General features: G+C 48.0%; 1 protein-coding gene across 3 annotated transcripts in view; it reads left to right on the top strand.

Annotated features, from left to right (window-relative positions):
• PKNOX2 (PBX/knotted 1 homeobox 2) overlaps nt 1-12,483 on the top strand; it is a 186,486-nt gene that overhangs the window by 135,317 nt on the left and 38,686 nt on the right. For all 3 annotated transcript variants that reach the window (XM_058544884.1, XM_058544883.1, XM_058544885.1), the window contains one exon: nt 5,851-6,022. In XM_058544884.1, the coding sequence (XP_058400867.1) occupies nt 5,851-6,022 (172 nt within the window). The remainder of the gene's footprint in view (nt 1-5,850; nt 6,023-12,483) is intronic.

Here is a 12,483-nt window from a genome sequence, read left to right as displayed (position 1 = left end):
GAAGGGAGGCAGAAAAGAGTACACTTGTCTTTTCTTGAGTCCTCTTAACAAAAGGAAATGAGCTTCAGCCTTATAGGGGAACTTTAAGTTAGATATAAGAATTACCAAGGAAGTTGTGATCTGTGCCAGGAGCGCTTTGGAAATGTTAGGGAAGCCTATCGGGCCAATTTACCTTAAGAATATCAGTCTGGAGGTAGGGAGAAATAAAATGGGCTGTGTTGAGCCCTCCTATTATTACCTCCTATTTCTCCCTACCATCCTTGAGCTCACTCACCCAAGGATGCTCCCAGAAGCCTCATTAGAAGGGGGTTGGGGCTTTGCCCTGATTTAAAACTGGGGTTTGAGTGAGGGATCTCAGCCTCTCTGCTGCTAGAGAGGGAGTGATGTTCACTTCTGCAAAAGGCTTCAGCTGAAATCCTGCCCAGTTCTGGGCCACAGTGTATCAGTTGCTCTCGGGGGCAGCCCCAAATATCCTGACCCCAAACTGGGCATTCCAGGCCAGCGAATTTGGGTGGTGTAAAAAACACAAAGGCAGAAATGTCAGAAGTAATTAAACCAAACGATGGCTTAAACCCCTGTAGAAATCAACACATCCGGTTTAATCACCATCTTAAGCTAGCACGAGACTGCAATTCTGTGGAGAGGGGCTCTTTATTTCTTTGGATCGTTAACAGGAACTGCATATCTTGAGCTTGATTTTGGTTCAGATGCTCCTGGGGAGAGGTGATGAGTGTGGGGGTGGAGGTAGAAACTCAGAAAAAAAAAAATAATCATAAAATGTTATTTGAGATCATCTCTCCTTCCCCTCTCCTGGAGCCACACATTTCTCCCCAGCTCCTGGGTCTGTCCGCGCTCACGGCGGCAAAGGCTCCCGCCCTCCCAGCACCCAGGCAGAGGCACAGTGCTGAATGTGCTAAATTAGGCCATTAGAGAAATTCATTTCTCTTTATTAGTCTGTGTCAAATCCTTTTTATTAGTGGCTGGAAACGACCTCTCTTCTGCAGTAAAATGTCATGCCAGTTCACTCCTTTTATTTGTTCTGCACTGACGAGGCTCAAACTCTCACTGAATTAGTGCAGTGAGATTTATTTCCTCCAAATTTTGAACAGCTTAAGAGAGATTGGGGTGGCGGGCGCGGTCAGGTGGAGGCGACATAGGGGAAGAAGAGAAGAGAAAGACCAGGGAGGGAGAAGGTGAGCTCTTATGGAGGTTAAATGTCCTCGCTCCTTGGAAATAAAGTTTAATGGCCATCTTTCTTATCTTGTTCATCATTGTCTGGGCACTGGGGACCAAGTTTCAACATTCCTGCTTCTAGCCTCTGAAGGGTATTGATGCACAATGGGAGAGATCTGGGCAGCGGGAAGAGGAACACCTTAAACCCATTTTAGTTGGACAAACTGAAGCTCAGGGAAGGCCAAGAGTAGAAGAACCAATATCCCAACCTAACTGGAAATCCTTCTTCCCATTTGATGCCTGGCTCAGACAAGGCAATTCATGTCCCAGGTGCTAAGATGCCCGGCTCTCATGATCCCTATCCTATTCACCCCACCTGCCCCAAGCCTGCAGTGGGAGTTGCTGGAAAGGACTCCTTGAGGGTGGCTTCCAGCCTCATGCCAAGCCTTACAAGGTGATGTTGGAGGGTAGATAGAAATATAGGTCAACCCTTAGTAGGTGTAGGCTGGGCAGCTGGGGAAGGGGCTGGGACATGGGCTGGGAACAGCCTTAGAGAAGCCCATGACATGACTGCAGTCACGAACCCAGCTAAGTCATTGGGAAACTGAACCTGTTTCTCAGGGGGCGGGTGCAGAGCATCTCAGCGATCCCTACGCTTGAGGTAGCAGGTAGCAGGTAGCAGTCTGGGTTTATCGAGGGATCCAGACGGATACAGCCTGGGAGCCACAGGCAGTCCCAATGACTCTGGATGGTTCATATGAAAAGCCCTGGGTAAGCTCAGATGCTGTCCAAGCTCCTGGGCTCAGGGATACAGGGATTGGGGTGAGTGGAACTGGAGACAGGAGCCAGGGGAAGGGGGGTGTGAGAAGGGAGGATTTGGGAGTTGGTAGTGCAGCTCAGGTGGGGAGGGGCTGGAGAGAGGCAGCCATGAACCTGTTCTGTGCTCTAAGGGCCCTTGGTTAATTTCAGGTAGAGGATGGAAAGCATATTTCCTTCTTCTGGGAGATAGCAGAAGCCACAGAAAACACCCCTAGATATGCCTCCCCGACACACACACCCATTCTGGAGAGATCTAACTCTTGGAAATGAGAGGTTTATAAAAGGGATCCACGCTATGGCTCTGCATAGAAGGTGCACATTGTTTCCCAATGTATGTGACAATGCCTCCACCCCACCTCACCCCCAGCCCCCCAAAGCCCAGCCCTGTCTGAGACCTATGATCTGACTCCTGCTTACCTCTTCAACTTCATCTCCCTCCATTCCCCTCCTGCCTACCTCAATCCAGCCACACTCGTCTGCATTTTGTTCCAGAAATGTGCCAAGCTCATTCCTATCTCAAGTGCTTTGCTTTTTCTCCTGCTTGGAACACCCTTCCCTCAGATCTTTGCATGACTGCCTCCTCATCATTGGAGGTTTAACTTAAATATCACCTCCTCAGAGAGGCCCTCTCTGACCACTTTCCTCCCTGCAGAAGCAAGGACAGTGGCAGAGGAGACTACCCTCCTCTCGCCACCCCAACTCTAGTGCTAATAGCTCGGAGACTCAGTCACAGGCAGATCCCTCTTCCCCACCCCACATGCCACTCATGCTGTGTACACAGAACACACAATCCCCGCACACAAATCGCATACAAAACACATAGCACGTGCACACACACTGCATACAATATAGGGCATATGCACTCTGTATTCACAGCACACAAAATCTGTACCCCAATTCTGTACACACAACCCATATATGCATATGTACTGCATATATACAACACCGTGTGTGCACACAATAAAAACGCACCGGACAGCACACTTACACAACACTCACACCTGCTCTCATTGACAGCCTACATTCACCCAGGTGCACACACACACAGACCATCCCCTCTCCATGCAGCAGCTGCCCACCCTCCCTCCAACTAGTGGGAAAGGAACTCGCAGTGACCGGCGCCTGCGCGGGGTTGGGGCGGGGGCCGCACCCCCACCACCTGGCACGATGCTGCGGATTATTAGTTCCTGGTAATTTAGTGCCCTTGTACAGAGTCGATTTGTGCCTTTCATTCCTAATTGATCTAGTGGCTGTTTAAATGGCAGCAGGCATCTGTTGAGAGTAGGAAGGTTCATAAGGCGCAATAATTCATAACACCGTCTGGAATTTGCCTTTCATGTCCCTCAGCTAAACCACTGCAGGGCTCTGCTTAAATTACAGCCACTGAGGCTTTCTTTGGTATTCCACTCAGGGCCAGGAGAATCTTGCATTAAACTGGGATCAGGTTAGATTAGACTATAATATGCTGCGGTATTAGTGGCTGCAAATGAAGACTTAGACTGGAGTTTAACCCTTCACCTGGTTTTCTCTTTGTCTTCAGCCCAATGGCTAAGTGAACCCATTGTTTTCTCTACCAGCTTCCTGCGGGGGCTGAATAGATCTTCTAGCAGTTTGGAGCTGCAGATGGGCCGCCCTCAGACACTGAGCCTTGTTTCCCTCCAGACTATAACTGAGCCTGCAGGCGTGGGGCCCAGCAGTGTATGCATGAACTTCCACAACAGGGGTCAGGAGACAGTGTCCAGGGGCCGGCTCTGCCAAGCCAGGCAGCTCATCTGAAGCAGGAATTCATCTCCACCCATCCCCTACTGCCCCTTGGCCTGAGTAGAATGACCAGTAGGTGTGGGTCTGAGTGTGGATGGGGCTAAGCACCTTCTGTTTTTTTGCCTAGAATTATTAGAATGCGCAAACGGGGCAGGCTCCCCCATCTACCTACAAACACTGTGTAGGCTGCATGTTCAGCCCTTCTCTGGGTGTGTTTAATCATGGCGTGCTGGAGGGAGAAAGCATGGTCTATTTTCCTTTTCATGACTTATTGTGCTTTCCAGTATGGAAGCCACTAGCCACATGTGGCTATTTAAAATTAGTTAAATTAAATTTAAAATGCAATGTCCTAGACACGGCAGTCTTTTTTGTGTGTGTGAGGAAGATTAGCCCTGAGCTAACATCCATGCCAATCCTCCTCTTTTTGCTGAGAAAGACTGGCCCTGAGCTAACATCCGTGCCCATCTTCCTCCACTTTATATGGGACGCCGCCACAGCATGGCTGCACAAACAGTGCATTGGTGTGCGCCCGGGATCCGAACCTGCGAACCCCGGGCTACCAAAGCAGAGCACACGAACTTAAGCGCTACACCACTGGGCCGGCCCCCACAACAGTCTTATTTTAAATGTTCATTGGCTTCATGTAGTTAGTGGCTACCATATTGGACAGCAGAGATTGTAGACCATTTCCATTGTTGCAGCAAGTCCTATTGGGCAGTGCTGGCTAGAACATTCCCTTTGGCAGAGGCCTGGGGGCCAGGCCCAGCACACGTACTTCTCCTGTCCCAGCAGGCATGGCTTACTCAAAAAGAAAGGAGCTAGATTTCATGGTCCCAGGGGACTGAAGCAAGAGACCAGAAAGGGATGTGCAGAGGCTTTTTTGGAACCACAATGGGAGGGCATGGGGCTCCAGAGTCCAGTGTCAACAACCCACACACATACACATGTGCTGGATGTTAAGGCATGGTTGTTCACACATGCTGCAGAGAAACAAGAATGCTAGGCACTTATATATGCAAATAGGCACATACATACCATACATATTCAACAGATACTTACTGGGATCTACATACCTCTGCTAGACTCTGGGCAGACAGGGATGAATAAGGTGGCTGGATTCCTGCCCTCATGTAGCTCACAGTCCATTGAGGAAGGCAGATGATGAAACAAACATCTCAGGAAGCTGTCAGCATAGGTAGGCGTTAGGGGGGAGAGTCAAGGAAGTTTCTTGGAGTCAGTGATGTCGAAGCTGAGACCCACAGAGCCGTTCAGGTAAGTACTTCAGCTGACATATCTACATCAGAGACCCACACCCAGACACACCCACACACTCACAGACTCTCCATTCACTGATTCATTGTCAGTCACTGAATATTTATGAAGTGCCTTTTTATGAGCATGCAGGGCAGGGTCCTAAGGATATAGGATCATTAAGACAGAGACAGTCTTGGAGGAAAACAGTGAACAAATAATGATGCAAATAATCATTTAATTACAGCTGTGCTAAGTGTGCGATGACGGAAAAGCGCAGGGAGATGTTACTCATGTATCTGGGGCGTCTGACTTAGACTGAGTCGGCCAACAGATGCAGGGCAGGTGCAGACATCTGCCCACCATGTGTGGACGATTTGCTCTCACACAATCCCGCTGCACACACCCACACACAGGTTCTGCCCTCAGCTGGCTCCAGGCCGACAAGAGTGGATCTGTGACCAACCACTAACGTTCATGTCCAGAACTTCTCTGGACATTTAATATGTTTCCTTCCCAGACTGACCTTGAGCCAGAAATGGACACCTACCTCTTTGAAGGGTTATACCCTTCATCTCTCATCAAATGTCCTTGCAGCTTATCTGACCAAAGGGAAAAGTTAGTCACCAAGTGGGGAGGAACAGAGCCTTCTGCAGCCCCAGGAATTGGGAGACTGGATCCTCTGTGCCAGCGCAGGAAATGCTGCCATCTAGGCTGACCTTGGGGAATGGGGACGTTCTCAAGGAGTGGCACCTTGGGAGAAGAAGTGGTGGGAATGTGGGAATGGGACCCACCAGCCGCAGGTCTCCATGTGTGCACATGTGTGAGCTCTTCGTGTCCCCGCAGGCACCCTCTTTTCCCGCTCCTGACGCTGCTGTTTGAGAAATGTGAACAGGCCACCCAGGGCTCTGAGTGCATCACCTCCGCCAGCTTTGATGTGGACATCGAGAACTTTGTCCACCAGCAGGAGCAGGAGCACAAACCCTTCTTCAGCGATGACCCAGAACTGGACAATCTGGTAAAGACCCTCCAACCTCCACCCTGGCTAGGGTCCTCCTACCCTCTGATCCCCTCCAAATGCCCTAGAAATGATCCTTTAATTCATTCATTCAACAAAAAAGTTTGCATCTCCACCATGGGGCAGACACTAGATGCACCCTTTCAGCAGCTGAGAACCGTTTCTAAGTCCCTTAAACCAAGAGTCGCATACACGGGTTTCGCTGCCAAAGCTCTCCCCTTCTCTGCCCACTGTAGCGCCAGCATCTTGCTGCCCACCTTCTTGCAGAGCGGACAGGAGGAAAGGAGGGTCATAGAAGCCAGAATGTCTGGGGTAGCTGTTCTGAGGGATGGAGTCCTGGTATGTTAGTAAATCGGTCTTGGGCTGCCCAGAGAGGAGCCGGTAGCGGGTGTGCCGCAGTGTGGAGGATGTGGGGGACAGGCATATTCAAGCTCATCAATAGTTAGAAAGACCTGGAGACACAGTCATGTTGAGAAGAAGACCAGCAGAGGTCCCGCCCTTTAGGAGGATCCAGTAGATCAGGCTCCCATACCTAGCTTGCCATCTAGATCATCACTACAGCTTTTAAAAAATTACGTATCCCCGGGCCCCACCACCTGGAAATTGTGATTCAGTAAGTTTGGTGGGGTCTGTGAAACTACATTTTTAAAAGTTTCCCAGGCACTTGCAATCATCAATAACGTTTGGTAACCACCAGGCTGGATGACATCTGAGATTCTCATCTAGCTCTGGGAATTCTGCTGAGAGAGAGCAGGAGAGAGGCTGCTGTGTTCGTTCATCTTGATAAATGGTCATCCCGGAAATATTAACCACAATTCTTGATTTTTCTGGGGGTGGATTACCCAGATTATGCACAGTGAATTTGGAAACTGCAAAAGTCTCCTCCACAAACTGATGATAGTGCTGACCTCTTGCATCCAGAGTTCAGCAGGTACCTGCTCCCAAAAGGGAAAGAGAATTAGAAAAGCAAATGTGGCTCCAGAAAGAGAGAAAGAAAGCGTACACGCACACACACACTCACACACATATATACAAACAACACACACACGTATACACATACATGCACACACACACATACACACATACATGCACACACACACATACAGACACAGTGCATCTGCAGAACAGATTTAAATGACTTAGGTATTAGTCTGTGTTGTAAATTATCCACCCCACCACTTCTCTCAGGAGTTGAATATGATACTCTGTAGAGTCCAAAAGAGCTACCAGGAGAGCCCACCCCGGCCTGGAAATTTGTGAAGCGTTAAGATGAGGGCAGCATTTAGAGAGAGGGAGCAGGCCTGGGCCAGAGGATAAGCACTTGTCACCATCAGGAGTGTTAGCGCAGGTATCTAAGATCGCCAGGTCCACCTCTGCTCATCCCTGGCCCTCCTTCTTCCCTGCTGGGACCCAGCAGCCACTCCCCAGGAGCCCAGACTGCTGTCTCCCAGGTCCCCTGGGAGAGCCTCCCCATGCAGGTTCTCCAACTGGCCGAATAGTAAGTGCAGGTTGGTCTGCCCTGCCCTGCCCTGCTGTGTGCTGATCAGAATCTCAGAGCTGCAGCTATGAAGCAGGCTTTAGACCCACAGCAGCCATGGAGCCAGGAGATAAGCCACCATTTCTCCTGGAACTGGAACAGACCTGGTGTGAGGACCCACTTCTATCACTTGACATAAAAAGAAACTGAGGCCTAAGTTGGTAGGAAATACCTAAAATCAGACTGAGTAATATGAGTGAATTTAAACCTTCTCAAGAGGTAAGAGCCCTGGGGAGACAAACCTCACTTAACTTGCCCACCACCACTTGCCAGGTGAGCTATGGAAGACCCATGGAGGACAGCCTCCTAGTCTAGTACAGCTGAAGAGTGGCCAGCTCCGTGCTTTCCCCTTGCCAACACTACCTGGGTCTCTCTGGGTTCTGTTCACTCAAAGAATCAGATTTCTTGATTCAATATGACAAGCCTTGGTTAAGTGTCTGCTAGGTGCCAGGCCTGACCTAGGGATGTGGATGTTGTCAGGACTGCCCCAGGGTCCCCAGACCTCTGGTGTTCCCTGGTCTTCTATCTCAGGTGACTGGGCTGGGAGTGGTCCAGTTGGTGGAGCAATCCTTGGACATACCATCCCCCCATGTGAACCTAATTTACCTAGATGAGTTAGCCACAGTCAATGACTGGTTGATTGATCAATTATTTAAATGGAGACAGTTTGAAGGAGCACTTAGAGATAAAAGACCAGAACCTAGCTTCACTGCTTACAATCTGTGAGCCTTTCATGACCTAACTTCTTTGAAACTCGGTCTCCTCATCTGTGAATCTAATACACCTATCTCATGAGACTGTAATAAAAAAATTAATGAGATGGCTTGTGGAACTAAATGGCCTTTAAAAATGTGTGGCGTCCAGAAGGTTAATCTCAAATGCAGTATCACTAAGGCAAGACTTTCCAGCTTTCCAGCCTCACCTCCTGCCATCAAAGAGACTATGTGGCTGGGACCCTGAAACTTTATTTAGGGAGTCAAGCAGTGCCCTTTACCACCCCACTTGTAGTCCTGTGATGGGAGGGGGGAGATGAAGAGGCCAACAACAGGAGCCATCATTAGGATAAGAATCATGTAGCCAGCACAGCTGAGATGCACATAATTAGAAATTAGAAAAAGGTCAGATCGCGTCATTATCAGCTCAATCAGCTGCCGAGTGCCACAGCCAGTTAATTTGGCATCTGTGTTTTTTACAACCCCGCACACGTAGCCCAACGGACTGTAACTCTTTATCCGGACAGATATACTGCGCAGCAGAGCAGGGACATAAAATGAGAGACCCCAAGCAAATGAGCTGAGATAATTGAGAGATTTATTTTTTATATATATGTATGTCAGGGCGGCTTTCCTTTGCCCTTGAATATTGACTTTCACAGATGGGATTGTCAGGAGCAATTGGGGTCCCCCAAAACTTTGTCCCACCCTGGGCCTTCGAGCCTCGCTCTCATCCTGCTTTCTCTGAAGCCCAGTGTGCCCATGGTCCCCAGCGCCACCAGGCCCACCATTTGGACATGAATCCTCCCACCTCCAGCTGGCCGCCCCCATCTCGTCCATGCCAGTTGTAACTTCCCCTGCTCCCGACAGTCTCCCAGACAAGTTCCCGCGGGAAGGGCTGAGTAAGCTCTCTGAGAGCTGCCCACAGATCAGAGAGGTTCCCAGATTGTAGGCTTCTGAAGGAACTTCCCTCCCCTGGGTAGCCAGCAGCTCTGACAGCACCCCTGTGGGAAGAGAAACTTAGGATCACAGAACGTTAGGGGAAAACGCAACTGTTGAAAGAAGTAAGCCCAACGCACCCTGCTCCGGCATTTTATAGATGGGGACACTAAAGCCCAGAGAAGGGAAATGACTTGTCAGAACCAGAACCCAGGTCTGCTGGCTCCTGGTCTCTGCTCCTTCCACTATGTCACCCCACCTCTCTACTTCCTGGGGCAATAGAGCCTTCATTTACAGAGTACCACCAGCGTCTCTCCTCCTGATGCCCACACTCTTTATATTATGGGGGTGGCTTTCTACCCCCATGGTGGCTACGCTGGAACCCCCCCTGGTTAGCTCCCCTGGGGACACCTGCCACTCCAATTCCCACACCACCCAGGGCTCATCTGGGTCCCCTGCTTGGGCCTAGCAGCCTCAGACTGGCAGTTGGTAAAGTCTGTAAAATTTGCAAGTTCCCCAAACCCCTTTGAAAGGTAAAAGCTTTTTTTTATAAAATCTGATTTACGGGCCCCCAGTGCAGGGCTGAGGTTTTATATATTATGCAAGATTTCAAACTGAGGCTGTAAAACGTACGGTTTCAGTTTCATGCATGGAATTTTTTTATGTGTAAATTTTTTAACATTTATGGGGCACATTTTAATGAGACTCTGGTGTGGCTCGAGGGACAGATTATGGCTGCCTGACCGCAAAGCCCGCTCCAAAATGGGGCCCCCAGGCCCCTGGGCTCACTCTGAAGAGGCAGGGCTGGAGGCCGGAGGCTGTGGCTAAGGAGGTACAGGAAGGAGCCCGGCCAGCGCTCGGGGCCCACAGAGCCCTCGGGTGGTCCCCCTCAGAGTGGTTCACTTCAGCCTCAGTCCAAATTCTCTTCACCTAGATAGGAGCAGAAAATCCTACAGACACCAGGAAAGGGAAGGGAAATAGAATAATCAAAGCTAGTAATAATTAACATTTATAGAGCACTTAGGTACCAGGCACCCTTCTAAACACTTTACATATATGTTCTTATTTAATCCTCTTTTCAAACCAATGAGGCACATATTATTATTATCCTCAATTTAAGATGAGGAGATTGAGACATGAGGTGAAGTCACCAGCCCAAGATCACACAGCCAGTACGTGGCAGGGGCGCAAGTCACACACAGGTCTCGAGCCCGGTGCCCACACTCTTCACGGTTACGCTGCCCTGTAGCTCTTCTTTTCTGAGCACTTTCTATGTACCCGGTCTTGTTTTTAGTTCTTTTCTAGCTGCATCTCATGTAATCCTCAGTACAACTCAGAGAGTTGTTATTATTATCCCATTTTACAGATGAGGAAAGTAAAGTGCAGAAATTATGTAAATAGTCCAGGGTCTCCCAGAAGGTGGAAGACCCAAGACTCAGCCTCTAAAACCCATTGTTCTTGAGCACCCTACTTTGCTATTTAATTCTTACGATAGACCTATGAGGTAATTATTATTATCCTCATTTTACAGAGGAGAAAATCAAGGACTAATACTCTCTAGCCAATAACTTACAGAGCTGGGATTTGCAGCACCAAGTGGGTCTAACTCCCGAAGCCCCCCTCTTTTCTCTGAACCGCACTCCTTCTCCAAATTCTGAGGATATTGGAGGGGAAGTGCCACATTATTGACTTGAGTGATTTAACTTGTCGAGTATGATGGTTTCCATAGAATGTTCTTGCGATCCCCCAATCATCTGGATGTTCTCTGGTCCCTGGTCTTCACCTTTCTTCCATGTCTCGTTCTTTCTTCCAGTGACCCTGCACTTCCAATTGGTCAGGCCAAGCTGGTCTGGTCTGGAAAAACTCCTGATTAGATTTTGGCTTTGGCTGTCTTAATAACCCACAGGAAATATCTCAGCACTTTAAGGAATGTGTGTTTATAAACTCCTTCATCTGCAAGTGAGGGAGAATAGTTCCAGCTTCCAATTTGCAGAAGAAGGAGAGGGTGAAAGGAATCTGCCCTCCAGGGCAAGGATGCCTCTCTAATTGCTGCTTGGAATTCAGCAGATTACCTAATCTCTGAGCTTCAATCTCCTCATCTCTGGGAGTAATAATATTGCCTGTGTGTCCTCATGGTTATGAGACTCAAATGAGATAATGGAGAGAAACTTTACAATTTTGCAAATTGTAAAGTGCTATGTATATAAATGTTTTGAAAGGCAAGGATTTATTACTTTCAAGTAAAGAGGCCACAATCCTACAAGAGAGACCTCTTTTTAGAAAGCAACTTGATGGTGGTGGGAGGGGCACATTGGCATAAAGAATGGACATTTATTGAATAGTTACTACGTGCCCAGAACATTTGTGTACATTATCTTATTCAGTTTTCACAACAACTCTACAGTGTAGGTATTGTTATCATCCTAAATTTTACAGATAAAGTTAAACCACTTGTCCAAAACACGCAGGCAGGAAATAATAGATTTGGGACCTCACGCCATGTGACTTCATGGAGAATAAGAAGCCCGGGGCCTGTGAACTTTCCTGGGATTTGCGGGGCTGGTGTACAGTGGTATGAGACTAAACTGCAAGGTTGCATCTTGTTTTGCTTTTTTGAAGGGTACTTCTTTTAGAAGAAGAGGGCTATTTATTTTGAAAGAGAAAGGAGGGAGAAAAGCTGAAAGATGGAGCAAAACTTGGGGAAAGGAATTAAGGATACATTCCTCCGTTTGATGATGATATTAAATTAAATGGAATTGTTATTGCTCTAGAAGATCTAGAATAACATTTTATATGACATTGATTACCTAGGAAAATAGTTTAATAAATCAGAGTTTTATTCTGATTTAGAGGCAAAAACTCAAAATTGCAAACACGTATGATAAAGGATAATTTACTAAACGTAAATATAGAAGAAAAAACTGGGAATGATTATTTTTCCAATAGTAGAATATGGAATAGCAATAAAAAAGCCAAAAAGATATTAGAAATTATTAAAAGATGTAAAAATTGTATATGCACTTAGTCCCCTGTGGTTTATAAAGCACTTTCACATTATTATCTCCCTTAGCCCTTATCAAATCTTGTGAGTTAGGGATGATCATTGTCCCCACTTTACAAGTGAGGAAACTAAGGCTCAGAAAAGTCATGAAACTGGCCCAATATCACCCAATTTGTAAACAGTAGGCCGGGACGCAGATCTAGGCTGTCTGACAGTAAACCCCACAGGCTTTCTGCTATGCCAGGCAGCTGCCCACATTAATGCATTGCCC

Source organism: Diceros bicornis, chromosome 7, assembly GCF_020826845.1.
Source record: "Diceros bicornis minor isolate mBicDic1 chromosome 7, mDicBic1.mat.cur, whole genome shotgun sequence".
In the NCBI taxonomy this organism is placed as follows: Eukaryota; Metazoa; Chordata; class Mammalia; order Perissodactyla; family Rhinocerotidae; genus Diceros; species Diceros bicornis.
The sequence above is the reverse complement of the archived record's forward strand: the minus strand, read 5'-3'. Positions and strand labels throughout refer to the sequence as shown.